General features: G+C 39.8%; 2 protein-coding genes across 2 annotated transcripts; one reads left to right on the top strand and one right to left on the bottom strand.

Annotated features, from left to right (window-relative positions):
* Window positions 1-3,914: 3,914 nt before the first annotated feature.
* LOC121786407 (indole-3-acetate O-methyltransferase 1-like) lies at window positions 3,915-12,353 on the bottom strand. Its single transcript, XM_042185036.1, has 4 exons — window positions 12,229-12,353; window positions 11,635-12,009; window positions 9,641-9,916; window positions 3,915-4,307 (listed from the first exon to the last, which is right to left on the bottom strand). Exons 1-4 carry the CDS (start codon window positions 12,322-12,324, stop codon window positions 3,954-3,956), a joined length of 1,101 nt encoding a protein of 366 aa, XP_042040970.1. The 5' UTR covers window positions 12,325-12,353; the 3' UTR covers window positions 3,915-3,953.
* Window positions 12,354-13,088: 735 nt separating this feature from the next.
* Window positions 13,089-13,759, top strand: LOC121786806 (alpha-soluble NSF attachment protein-like). Its single transcript, XM_042185424.1, has 3 exons — window positions 13,089-13,298; window positions 13,497-13,546; window positions 13,697-13,759. The coding sequence occupies exons 1-3, from the start codon at window positions 13,154-13,156 to the stop codon at window positions 13,757-13,759; spliced, it is 258 nt and encodes an 85-aa protein (XP_042041358.1). The 5' UTR covers window positions 13,089-13,153.
* The last annotated feature ends 884 nt before the right edge of the window (window positions 13,760-14,643 follow it).

Raw genomic sequence — 14,643 nt, forward strand, 5'->3', positions numbered from 1 at the left:
GTTTATTCACATGCGTACACTTGCCAAAACATCCTCATCATAACATCATAAATTTCATACATCAATCTCGCATTCTTTCAACAACTTAAACATACCTCACTTTCTTTGGTTGAGCGTGATGCTTCGGATGTTGAGCCTTCGTGACACTTCTAGTCTAGGGGTACTGATCTAGACTTAGACTGAAAGAAGACTCTCGGACCAGAGCGAAAGAACGAAGCTCTGATACCACTTTGTCACGACCGCCCTCACTAAGGATAGTAAAGACGGGGAAATCGTGACTAGGGAAGGGACGAAGGAGCAGGGAAGAAGAAGAAGGGGAAAGCAATGAAAGACAACATCTTAAACAAAGCTTCAAAAGAAGAGTTTTAATCGATTAAACAATTAAGGAGCGGGTTAATATCTCAAGGTAAATAATGTTAAAAAGTAGTGTGGGGCAAAACGAAAGACTTTAACCAGAACGATTCGAAACACGGCAGCGGAAAAACAAGTATCAGAGGAGAGTCATAGGATGACGCCCATGTTTGAAGACACGACGCATCCGGGAATTCCTAAAGCTCACTCAACATCCGCCGCAACATCACCCCTCAACCTGCACATAAAGAAAAAGGATATGCAGGGCTGAGTACTTGTTGTACTCAATGGGCTCATGCCGAAAACATTTTATAACAGTTATGTCATCCATACCGGTGAACTCGAGTTTTTACGTTTATTTAAGAAATACCACGAGTATCACAAAAACACTTTTCACAGACCGGCCGGTCAAAACAATCTCCCCACTTTCTCATCAATCAATCAATCAGATCATCTTACCATAGTGCGACGAAAGTGTGGCCACACTATTCGCCCACGAGACCGGCCGACTAGCAAGGACGGCTCACGATCCCCTCTGTGTACACAGCCTGATAGGGTTTGCGGCCCTACTCAGACCCGAATTCGTTTATCATAGCCCTATAGCCTAATGGATCGAACTCACAAACTAGGCATCAAGCACAATCTCAACATAGCCCTATAGCCTAACGGAGCAAGCTCAAACGAACTAGGCATCAGGCAAAAATCTCAACATCAAAACAATCACGGCATGACATAACACTTTAAACCACCCTTATAACACCACATCATATTTTCGGAAAAATAAAGAGGTTTGAAAAGAAAGCCCACCTCGTCCGCTTAACAATTCACAATCCAACTTATGGCAACTCTCGTTCCTCGAGTTCACGAATACACAATCACCCTTGTCAACGACAACACAAGTCAGCCTTCCACAAAAACATATTACCATGCATGTCCTATCGTTTCTTTCACCGTTCTCTCAAAATTACCCAACCCAAAGTTCGTCACAAAGATGGAAAAACACACCATAGTATATTTCGACGTATCTCACGCGATCACGTCATTAAACACGTTCCTTGGATATACATGCATCATATAATACTTTTAAACTTGAAAATAAATATCCTTTTATCAAAGCAGAAAACTGGCAGAACTGCGCGACCATTTTATAAAAATCACTAAAAATTCACCCGACCTCATATGAAGCTAAATTTTGGTCACAACACAGAATACACATTCAAGTTCATCCTGACAAATTTTCATACTGAAATCACGTCGTTTATTCAGTCAAATCAATAATTAAACTCTCTGGTCGGAACATAAAATTTCTAACAGCACTGCGCGGTTCATTTGAAAAATTCATCATAAATTCATCCAATGCCTAAAAAGGCTGAAAATTTAACACAACACAGAAGTCACTTCAATATTTCATATAGTTCAAGAATCAAATCAATCGGAGGTCATTTGGTCAGTCAAACAGAAAACGAAACATTCATGGCGAGAACTCACGTTTCTGGCAGATTTGCGCAGTCGACTTCAAAAATTTATTAAAAATTCATTTTTCGATAAAACGGGCTGAAATTCACACGAGACACAGAAAACGCCTTGAAGTTTATTCAGTAAAAATTTCGTAGCAAAATTCGTTCGTTTGATGGGTCGAATATAGATCATAAGTCACTGGTCGTGCATCACAGATTTCTGGTTCAAATTCGAAAATAGGGTTTTTAAAACTTCCACAACACAACCACCGATTTTCCATGCTCGAAAACACATAATCATGCTTACAAGTTCTTCATACATATATTTGCACATACACTCATATTATTCACCAAATATTCCAATCCAATAACACATGATCTCAAACAAAACACAATATCATCCAAGTTCTTACGAAAACGCACTTTCCCTCCCGTTAAACTTTCGATCTATCGAACCTACACCCTCTACATGCATGTAGGACTCAAGAACATGGTTAAAACGGATAGGATGAGAAAAAGTGAACAATATACCTTCCTTTGACAAATGAATCGGTAGAAACGAACGTTGACACGATTTCTCGGAATTTCTTGAAAAAAAATCCACTCCAATTGAAGCAAGAACAATGGTGGATGAAGTTTTTTGGAGAGGATGTGGAGAGGGGGAGGAGAGGCACGAAATTTGAGGGAGATGGGGGCTAGGGTTTAGTTTAGGTGGTATTTATAGAGTTAGGAAATAATATATCCCACAAATAAATTGAAGATTTGGGAGAATAAATCAAATAAAGATTTGAGAGATTTGGGGGGGGGGGAGGAGGCGTGAATTATGGGGAGAAATAAGGGGAGGATTTTTGAAAATCATAGCTATTTAATTAGCTTATGATTTAATTTGGTATTTCACGGAGTAGAATAAAATAATACGAGTAGAGAAATTTGTCAAATCTTCCAAATATAATGAGAAGTAGACGTGTGGTTTAAGGTTCCTCCCACAAGGAAAATTTCCAAATATTTAATAGAATAAGGTAAGGCAAGATTGGTTAGAATATTCCAATTCATTCATGGAAAGAAATAAGTAAGGAATCAATTATAGAATACTTAATTTCTCCTCTCCCAAAAATAGGAGATTTCGAAAATCATGGAAAAAAAATAAATAGGAATATTTTGGTTTTGGATTTAATTTGGATAAATATCCCAAACAATTAATTAAATCCAAGAAAGAAGATATTACTTCCAATAAATAGAAATGCCAAAAAGAATTTGAATAAAGTAGCTGACACAAATATGCATGATCCTATTTAATTAAATCCACTCATTGGAAAACATATCATATTATTCCACATAACTCTCAACCATTAATTTCACATTGTTAACACAACCACATAGAAATCAATTTCCAAAAATGCATTTTCAAATCAACATCCACATTAATAAAACGAAAAAAGTCATAAAATAAAGTCTCAATTTTCCGGGGTGCTACATTACGTCAGCTGGAAAATTATAAATTTCAAATCCGGATTTGAAATCCGACTTTTGTTGTCTTTAAATAAGGTCTTTTGATAGGAAGAGATCAGGATCTCATGTGTTGAGATAAGAACACACTCTCTCTCTCTCTCTCTCTTGTATCCCTCCATCCTTACTCTTTTGTAAGATATCTTTCGGGAAAAGTTTAGCAATATATATTTTGTAAGTTTCCTCTACTCCTCTGTTTTTAAGTTTTTATTTATGATTGGCTAAGTTTATAAGTATTGGATAAACTAGACGATAAGATACTAAGGAATTAATTATGGAAATATAATTTTAATATCGAAAGGAAGATATATCCAGGTTTGATTAATTATTGATTTTTATGGCTATTTCCTTGGGTCTGGATTCGCCCGTTGCTGCCGATGCTTTGGCGTTTTTTTTTGGGCTTGCCTCCATTGACATAGGATGACTGGCCATTTTAAAACAATAAGAAATCAGTAAAATACCTTTTGATATATTTCTCCTTCCCTTATTAGGATAATAATTCTATAATTATGGCATCCCCTTTACGATCCTCAAGGTTCTGTCCTTGAAAGATGGTCAATCAAAGTTTGAAAATAAATATATTAGGCATATAATTTTACAGATTGATTGTAACTACTCTCTCATAAATGTATTCAACTTCTAAGCCAAGGAAAGGGAAGCAACTATATGAAAGAACTGAAGCTGGTGAAGTAGCTCATCGGCCCGAGCCATGGCTCGGTTGGCCACGCGCGAGAAGAGCTGATCGCTGAGCTGATCGCCGATGTGCGCGTCAACAAGGACGCCGCTGACGCTCCTGCACGAGGTGGCTAAGGCGCGGCCGATCTCAGCTGCGTCGTTGCAGCGGTTGACGACGAGAGGGCTCCCACCTTTGAAAACCTGCAGCTTGTTGATAACGAAAGAGCCGTCGGCTTCCACCACCTCCTTGAACTCCTCTAGGCTCGCCGCGTAGATTGGGATGTTGAAATTGTCACGTTTTTCACTTGCAATTACACCCTAATAAATAACACATAACTAAATTCAAATCAAAGAGGTGCATCATTATTTTCATGAAATTAATTTGACTATATGGATCATTTTTTAGTATTGCGTTGCAAAGATTGACCATATGAAGTCATGAAGAGAATGCAAGTAGAACAAGCCAAGAATTTTAAAGGGAAGCATTTTTTGGTACCACGTGGTGAGATCATGAGGGGTAAAAATGTCAATAAAATCTTCTTTTTAAATATGAAATTTCGCAATTATCCTTCTACCTCATTTCCTACGAAATATGCGATGAGGTGTCAAAACATTTTAAACACTTCACTTTCCACATAAAGGTGTCAAGCTACATCAAAGGAGATATCCACGGAAGGAAAAGATTACAAGAATAATTGATAGGCAAGAATTATGGAATTATGTAAATCATATATTTTCCTAGAATAACTTGGTATAGTTTCCATAGATAGTGGCAAATCCTCCCTATATAATGAGGGTTGTAATTCATCAAAAACACAACGAAATATACAATCTTCTCTACTCCTAAATCCTTTGTGTTCCAAATGCCTAGCAAGAGGAATTCCGCCTCTCTCGATTACCATCTTTGAGATGGTATCAGAGCAGGAAATCAACAAAAAACCTCAAATGGAGGTCAACCAAATACATACTCTCGAGCTATTGATCGAGACAATCTCAAATCTAATTGATTTGTACAAAGCCAACACAAATGCAGCAACAACCACGAAGAAGACGTACGCAGCGGCGGCCGTTCCACCCGTCACAGACAGCAGTGTCTGCGGCGGAAGAAGCAATACCAGTGGGAAGGAGCATCCGTCGCAGGTTGAAGCAGTGTCTTCCTTTCTCCGCTGCACAGCCTCTACCGCCCACGGTCTGGCCGAGGAAGTGAACAAGCAAATACTCCACGCCGCCTTCATCCCCTTCGGAGACATTAAGAATGTGAAGACGCCGCTGGACCAAGCCACGCAGAAGTCGGCGTCGGATGCCGCAGTTCCACCCGTCACAGATAGTAGAGTCAGCGTCGGCGGCGGCTGTTCCACCGGTCAGTGGAGCACCGATGCACCGACGCCTTCCGGTGGCCACCGGACGACGGCAGCCGAGACGCCCCCGGTGGACAGGACGACGGCGGCGCTATTGAACAGATCTCCCCAAACCGAGAAGCGGCTAAGGTTTCAGGGATGAGGAGTATTTCACACTTAAAAGCTCCGACTCTTCTGAAATTCAAATTCGACCCCCCCCCAAGTCCCATATACTCCAAAACACACCACAGCTCCCCACTAAATACCAAAGTCAACCCCTATAAAACCGAAAATTCCAATTCCGACCCCATTCATATCAAACATACCAGAAACCACCCCAAACCATTCATAAACCGCAAAATCCACCCAAATCTTTTCCTAAACCTCAAATTGACCCCAATACAGCCAAAACATTGCAAATTGCACCCCAACCACCAAAACAACCCAAAACTCATCCATGTGTTCCGTGCAAGAACTCCTTTGAATCCCTAGCGTGTTCCTCCACCTCACAGTCACATAACAAAGACACCCAATGGATATTTGATTGCGGAGCTACCGACACAATGTCATTTGATCCCTCAGATTTTTTATCCATTTCAAAATCAGAAAAAACCTACGTCCAAACTGCCAGTGGAGACCTAGCGCAAGTCCGGGGGGCGGGAATAATTAATATTTCTCCTACTTTACGCCTGTCTAACTGCCTTTATGTTCCGTCATTATCACATAAGCTCTTATCCATTAGCCATGTGACTAAGGAACTGAACTGCAAATTACTGATGCAACCGGAATATTGTATGCTGCAGGATATCAAGACGGGGACGATAGTTGGGCGTGGCACTGAACGATGCGGACTGTACTATGTGGATGAGATAGCCCAACAGAGTACTGCGATGCTGACTCACGGACTGACAGACAGGCAGGCTTGGCTTTGGCATCGTCGGTTAGGACACCCATCTATAGGATATCTTCGTTTACTTTATCCTAAATTAACTACTTCTATGCAGTCTTTTCATTGTGAAACTTGTTTGTTGGCAAAAAGCCACAGACACTCGTTTAAGTTGAATAATACTAGAATGAACAAACCTTTTGCGTTGATTCACTCTGATGTGTGGGGCCCTGCACCTGTTACTGGGGGTCAAGGATTTCGTTATTTTGTGTTGTTTGTGGATGATTATTCTCGTATGACGTGGATTTATTTTTTGAAAAATAAGTCCGAAGTTTTTGAAAAATTCACAGATTTCTATACACTTATCCAAACCCAATACAATCAGAACATCCAAATCCTTAGGTCAGATAATGGGGGAGAGTTTGTGAATGGGAGAATGCAAGACTTTTTCCGAGAAAGGGGTTTAGTCCACCAAACTTCGTGTGCGTATACTCCAGAACAAAATGGGGTAGCAGAACGAAAAAATAGATACATCCTTGAAGTCACCAGAGCCCTCTTAATCGAGTCCAAAATACCTAAAACTTTCTGGCCCGAAGCCGTAGCCACCGTTGTGTATCTCATGAACCGCCTACCTACTGGAATCCTACAATTCAAAACTCCCCTAGATACTTTCTCCAAACATTTTGAATTACCATCTTCACTATCGCTTGAACCTAGAGTTTTCGGTTGCTCAGTCTTCGTCCATATTCCTAAACATGAGCGTACTAAGTTTTCACCTTGTGCCCTCAAATGTGTTTTCTTAGGGTATGGAAAAAATAAAAAAGGTTATAGGTGCTATGATCCAGCTACAAGCCGTATGCACACGACAATGAATTGTGACTTTGTGGAAGGAGAATACTTCTATAGCCAATCTAGTAGTCAGGGGGAGATTCAACCGGAAAATAATCCTACTAGTGACCTACTAAATTGGCTCCCTACACCTATGCCTTACCAGGGGAGAAACCAGTCAGGGGGAGAAGACGAGCCTAAGCCAAGTCCTGTCACAGACGTTGGTCTAACAGAGGAAAGTAGTGGTACCGTCGGGCAGTCGAATCCTATTGAACAGGACGAGGAGTTAGGTGCCATTGCTCAACCGCCAACCCCTTCTTTGAATCCAGAGGTAAACAATTCTGATCCGGATAACATATGGTTAGAAAGTACTAATGATGACAGGGACGGTGGATATGACGCGCAAACCAGTAGTGGAGACCAAGATATAGGGCAACCATATGAATTACCACCCAGAAGTACACGAGGGGTACCACCACGGAGATACTCTCCAGACTGGAAAGGGAGAAATGCCAGATATGCAGTGGCGAACATTGTTCAAGGACAACTTTCTGAAATGGCCCGTGCGTTTGAAGCTGCCCTATATGAAGAAGAGGAGATACCACAGTCATTTGAGGAGGCCTCAAGACACAAACATTGGAGAGAGGCCATGAAGAAAGAAATAGATGCACTAATAAAGAATGAGACGTGGGAGAAGTGTACACTGCCGACATGGAAGAAGCCAGACGGATGCCGATGGATATTCACTATAAAACGGCGTGCAGATGGTTCAATCGAGAGATATAAGGCGAGACTCGTGGCCAAGGGATACACACAGGTGTATGGAGTAGATTATGAGGAGACCTTCTCACCAGTTGCAAAATTGGACACTGTTCGAGCCTTACTTTCTGTGGCAGCATGCAAAGATTGGCCTCTACACCAATTTGATGTGACAAATGCATTCCTACATGGAGAATTGGAGAAAGACAAAGAAGTATATATGGAAGTACCCCCCGGATGTTCAGCAGAATTTGGAGCCGGACAAGTATGTCGCCTCAGGAAGACACTGTATGGATTAAAACAGTCTCCAAGAATCTGGTTTGGGAGGTTCTGTCAAGCGATGTTTAAACACGGGTTTAAGCAAAGCCATTCGGATCACACACTCTTCACAAAGAGAAGGGCCGGCAAGATGACGTGTCTGATCATCTATGTAGATGACATGATCATTGCCAGAGACGACACTGAGGAAATCCGGAATTTGAGGGAGAATCTGTTCAAAGAGTTTGAGATGAAAGATCTAGGAGCACTAAAGTACTTTCTTGGAATTGAGGTGTTGAGATCCAGACACGGAATATTCCTAAGGCAAAAAAATATGTTTTGGATCTACTCGCCGAAACTGGGTTGCTGGATTGCAAGCCTGTAGAAACTCCAATGATTCCCAGCCATGGATTGAAGATAGAAGATGGAGCTGATCTTGCAGATAGAGAAAGATATCAACGGTTAGTCGGGAGACTCATATACCTCTCACATACTAGACCCGATATCACATATGCAGACGGCATTATCAGTCAATTCATGCACCGACCACAAGTCAACCACATGGATGCTGCCTTGAGGATTGTGAGATACCTAAAGGGAACCATTGGCTATGGAGTGTTCCTAGCGAAGAAGAATGATCTGGAAATCGATGGATATACTGATGCTGACTGGGCAAGCAACCCAGTCGACAGAAAATCCACAGGGGGATACTTCACCTTTATAGGAGGAAACTTAGTCACCTGGAGAAGTAAGAAGCAGAAGGTGGTCGCTCTCTCGAGTGCAGAGGCAGAGTTTCGAGGAATTAAAAGTGGGCTGATGGAAATCATGTGGCTAAGAAGGTTGTTGACAGATATTGGCTTTCTACCTACACGGAAGAGCAAATTGTTCTGTGACAACAAAGCAGCAATCAGTATCGCAGAAAATCCAGTACAGCACGACCGAACCAAACATGTTGAAGTTGATCGTCACTTCATCAAGGAGAAGCTCGAAGTCGGAATCATAGAATTCCCGTTCGTTCGGTCAGAAGAACAACTTGCAGACATTCTAACTAAAGCAGTTCATCCGAAAGTCTTCAAGGAAATTCTGGACAAGTTGAGTATCGGAGATACCGTCGCTCAACTTGAGGGGGAGTGTCAAGCTACATCAAAGGAGATATCCACGGAAGGAAAAGTTACAAGAATAATTGATAGGCAAGAATTATGGAATTATGTAAATCATATATTTTCCTAGAATAACTTGGTATAGTTTCCATAGATAGTGGCAAATCCTCCCTATATAATAAGGGTTGTAATTCATCAAAAACACAACGAAATATACAATCTTCTCTACTCCTAAATCCTTTGTGTTCCAAATGCCTAGCAAGAGGAATTCCGCCTCTCTCGATTACCATCTTTGAGAAAAGGTGTATAACACTTCCATGTGTTTAGAATCAGTTGATATATCATTGCATGTTTTTTCGGAAATGAGGCAAATGGGATAATTGCGAAATTTTATCTTTCCTGATTTAATTTTAAAATTTTGAAGTGTGGGACAGACAGAATTCGACCATCTGTTTATTTGGCAATTTGCCCTTCTTAAATTACCTGGCGGACAAGATCATCCCAAGCATCTTGGAAATGCGTGCCGAAGAGAATACCCGCCCCGCCCTGGTCGGTCGGGTCGGAGCTAGTCCGGCCCAGGAAAACGAGGAACATTGATCCTCCAGACTTCAATTCTTTGGATCTTGAACACAAGAAGGCACCTAAATCACGTTCAAACTGTTTTTTGAAGGCATTTACGGTGCTCTCTTTTGCACCATGTATGAATATTCTTCCTTCGTTGTATGCCATTGATTTCTTGTCCACCACCTCCTCAGGTATCTGCATTACATTACATTGCAATTGTAATAAATACTCTTTTTCGTCTTCTAAAGATAGAGACTTTGAGAACGATATGAATTTTAATGTGAAATTAATAAAATATAAAACAGAAAAAGAAAAATAATTGATGCAGTGCTAGAGGAGTGTGACTTGCCTTATTTGTAGTGTAAATATGTAGTGAAAAGGTTTCTAGAATTAGAAAATTGACTAATTTTGTGAGACATCCTACAGACAAAATAAGACTATTTTTATGGAAAAAAATCAAAATTATATTTTAGGACTACTTTTTAAGGAAAAATTCAATATTATATTTATGCTAATTCATCAATATTTTATGATCAATTGAGAATGTATATGGCCGTCCGCACAGGTTTATCTTATTTATCTTTAGCATTATGCTCATCTGATAGATTTATTTATTGTTACTTTCTTATAAATCCAAACCAGACTGCTCTTTCCTTTTTCATTTGAGCAATTCTACACTTGTAAGTACTGTACTCTCCCGTTCAAAGTCATATTTTGTCATTTTATGATGTTCATAAAAAAAAATAGTCTCATTTCTATAAATGAAAATTCTCTCTCATATTACATAATTACCCACTTTTTTTACTCTCTCATACATTACCTACTTTTTATCCATATTAGTGTTACATTACCTATTTTTTCTCCTTCATTTACTTTACCAATTTTTTATTAAAATTCGTGTTATCCATAATGACGGAGGGAGTAATATTACGTAACATTTTACTATTTGGCTTGTTTTTACGCCTTTCCTTTTGGTTTATTATGTTGTTCGTGTCCATAATAACACGAATTTGCATTCCTGCATCATATAATACTACGTAGTTGGCCTATAATTTCTTCTTTTAAGTATTTTAAAAGGACCCACAAGTAGTTAATAAAATTAATCTTAAGAAAGAGATCTTATACCAAACCCGGTCAAAATATTAGTATTAAAAGTACAATATACTATATATATAATTTGAATGTAAACAAAATCCAGAAAGTGGTTTAGAATGCAATAGGGTTAGGTTTTAATCCATTTTAGAACTTGACCAATAATTAAGTATATGCTTTAAAAGTAACCAGTTTCTCACTAATTATAAGCATAATTCTTAATATCATATTAATACCCATGCCAAAACCCTAATTATACGTAACCAATCATGTATGATGGTAAACTACTTGTTGCCCGGACGTCTAATTATTGTTCCCCTAATTAACAACAAAATTATTTACTCCCTCCGTTCTATAGTAGGAGAGTCATTTTGTCATCTTGGTACGTTCCATAATATTATCTCTAATAAAAGTCAACACATTTCTTCTCATTTACTTTAATCTCTCTTTATCTCTCTACCCTTTTCACTTCCTACTTTATTCTTTCTTTACCTAACTAAACTAACACATTTTTTCTTAAATCGCGTGCCGAAAAGAAACGCATCCACTACTATAGAACGGAGGGAGCATAATACTAACTCGCATCATCTATTTTCTGACTAAAAATTTAGTGTTCCGAACATTTGTCGCATAATGTAATCAAACCAATCATAATTGTAGAAAGAGACAAGTGGTTTCTGCAAATATGAGTATTAGTTGGACATACCACGTGACAATTTGCCCGGACTACTAAATTTTTATTCCTATTTTTTGTTTAATCTTGACCACGTTATTTTGTAATGATAATATGGATGCAAATTAAGAAGAAAAAAAATTAAAACCTGAGATAGCCAATGCAAAGAGAAGGCAGAGTAGAAAAAGTCAATATGCTTCGCCAGAAAAAGCCTCCGGTGGAACGAGCCGGCCACGGCGGCGGCGAAGTAAGACGTGTGGCCGTGCGGCGGAAGGAGCTGAAAGAGAGTGTTGAAGTCGTTGGACGGGAGGTCGCAGAAGAAGGCCGAGAACTCCGGCGGCTCGCTCCCCACCGCTTTGTAACGATCGGCCATGCGCTTGATTATGAACTCCACCATATCTACGGTGTTGCTGCCGCTCGAGCACCCGAGGTCCGCCACCGCAAAACCAGCCTCCGCTGAGCTCAGCCGCGCGCCGTCGAGAGCTTCGCTCAAAAGGTGGAGCATCATTTTAGCGTGTTGTCCCTGCATGCTCGTATGACTTAAAATTCGCACGGTACTTGCAAATCGAGCCGAGGAATCAAAGTTCGGCCATGGGCAAAAAATACAATTTACTGTTTTTCCAGACTTATTTTTTATTTTCTAGATTTTTTTTTCTATTAGAGTCTCCCGAGGATTTTCTAGACACTTAAAAATAGTCAGTGGCTTTATTTCAAATGCAATTTTGGTTAATAAGAAGTGTACCTGGGCTTGAGAGTTGTTATGATAACTATCTTCTCCTTTTCCACCTTTCATGCTCAAAACCATTTCAAGATTCATGTTAGAAGAATCCTTTCCCATGTTGTAGGATAAGATTACAATCAAATCGATCCACCAACTAATTAATTGATGATGTACTGTGAAAGTGGGGAAAAGAGTTGGTATATATTTGTAGTGAGAGTTAAGTGTATATTATTATTGGAAAGATTTACTATTCGACGACGTGTAGAATTGAGCAAATAATTGTATAATATTCTCCTATAATTGTATTATTCTCCTTAATATCATAGATATGTCTCATTACTAAAGTACAAAGAAATTGAATTATTTATTTGCATCTTTATAGTTGGTGCAAAGACCAAAACGAACTAGCCTAGCTAGGAGTGAGAGCTCGATTGATACTACAACTTAGTAACCAAGATGATTCTTCTCAATCAATAAGTCAGTGGTTTTGATTACCTAATGTGCATCAGTGTAGGTCTTTGTTAGTTGTAATTTTAAAAACTTGTACTCCCTCGGTCCCTCTCATTACTAGAAAAATGAGCTATTCTTACACTTATAATATGGCACTTCATAAAAGATGTCAACATATATATCCAATAATCACATCAATGTTGCATGGCATTTATAATATCTATTATTGCTGCATTTTAAATAAATGTCAAAACAAGATTCACTTAATGACATTTCCTTTACGTGAAAGTGTCAAAGCAGAAGCAACAACGAATTAACAAGAGAAAATTGCAAATACAAAATCAATCGTTTTATTCAAAATAATAGATAGTATACAATAAATACTCGACATTACATTGGTGGTTTCTGATCTCTCTCTGCCCCCTAAAATTCCATCAATTTCTGCTTTCATTCCTGCAAAAAACCAACCGCAGGAAAATTCGCGTGAAGAAGAAGAATGGGCGATCATCTAGCGAGGGCGGAGGACTTCGAGAGCAAAGCCGTGAAGAAGCTCAGCGGCTGGGGCTTATTCGGCTCCAAATTCGAAGACGCAGCCGACTTATTCGACAAAGCCGCCAACTCTTTCAAGCTCTCCAAATCATGTAAGCCGTCGATTCCTCTTCTTCATCTTCGTTTGGTGTGATCGTCCTTCTCGCATTTTCCTTCCGTGAATTCAACCGTAAACAATGGGGGATTAAGTCGAAATTGAAAATTATGAATCGAAATTTAATTTTTTTATAGCTAGGGATTCAATTTGGGCGATGACACGAGTCTAATCGATTATTTTGATTCATTGTCAGGGGATCGAGCGGGAGCAGTTTATGTAAAGTTGGCTAACTGTCATTTGAAGGTAATTCAATTGTAATTTGTGCTAGAAATTGAAATGATTATTTCTTAGCACATTATCGTATTAGTTTCCAATTCCATCACATTTTTTCATATTGTTATAAACAGTAATATGAATTTGATTTAAGTATATCTTCCGTTCCCCCTTTTGCAGTTAGATAGCAAGCATGAAGCTGCTAATGCGTATGCTGATGAATCCGCGAATTTCTGGTGGTAGTAAATGCAGGAAAGTAGAAATCACAACACAGAGATTTACGTGGTTCGATTTACTGAGGTAAATCTACGTCCACGGGAAGAAAAGAGGGCAGAGTTGTATTGCTTGATCTGTTTTCTACAGCTTACAAATACAAGCTTGCTATATGATATTCTCTCTCTAGAGTTGGTGAATCCTCTATCGGATCTAAGTTCCGTTTATATATAGAACTGAGATCGTGGCTTGCATCACCACCCTAAGTCGTGGAGGTCACGGAGGTCATGAGATCCTGCATGGCCACTAATTAGGCGGTGGCTTACATCATCAGTAATTATGTCGTGGATGTCGTGGAGGTCATGAGAGCCTGCATGGGTCCACCACTAGATAGATCGTGTCTCCCAGTCCGGTATTGCCGAGCAGCTTTTGCCGATGCTGAGACCGAACTGCTGAACTATTGCCGAGCAGCTTTTGCCGATCTGAGAGTAGAGCTTGATTGGTTGGTTTTTACTGAGCTGTAGGCTGAGGCCGAACTCTTTGGTCATGCCGAACTGATACTCTTTCTTGGGCTTTGTGCTGGCTTGTTTAGTACGTACTCCATCACTACCCCCCCCCCCGAAAAGCGAAGTGAATCACTTCGGCATCCTGGATAATGGTACGGGGTAAGTTGATTGTCCTCGGTCTTATGAAGTGAACTCTTCTTTGACCAGACTTGGTCCTTGGTCTTGATGAAATAAACATCTTTGACCGGACTCGTCTTTGGCCTGATGAAATAAACATCTTTGACCGGACTCGTCTTTGGTCTGATGAAATAAACATCTTTGACCGGACTAAGCTTGTGTCCTAATTTGGCGAGTTTTATCGCTCGGATCGGACTTTCCGTTGTCCTAATTTGGGGATCGGACTTTCCC

Source organism: Salvia splendens, chromosome 22, assembly GCF_004379255.2.
Source record: "Salvia splendens isolate huo1 chromosome 22, SspV2, whole genome shotgun sequence".
In the NCBI taxonomy this organism is placed as follows: Eukaryota; Viridiplantae; Streptophyta; class Magnoliopsida; order Lamiales; family Lamiaceae; genus Salvia; species Salvia splendens.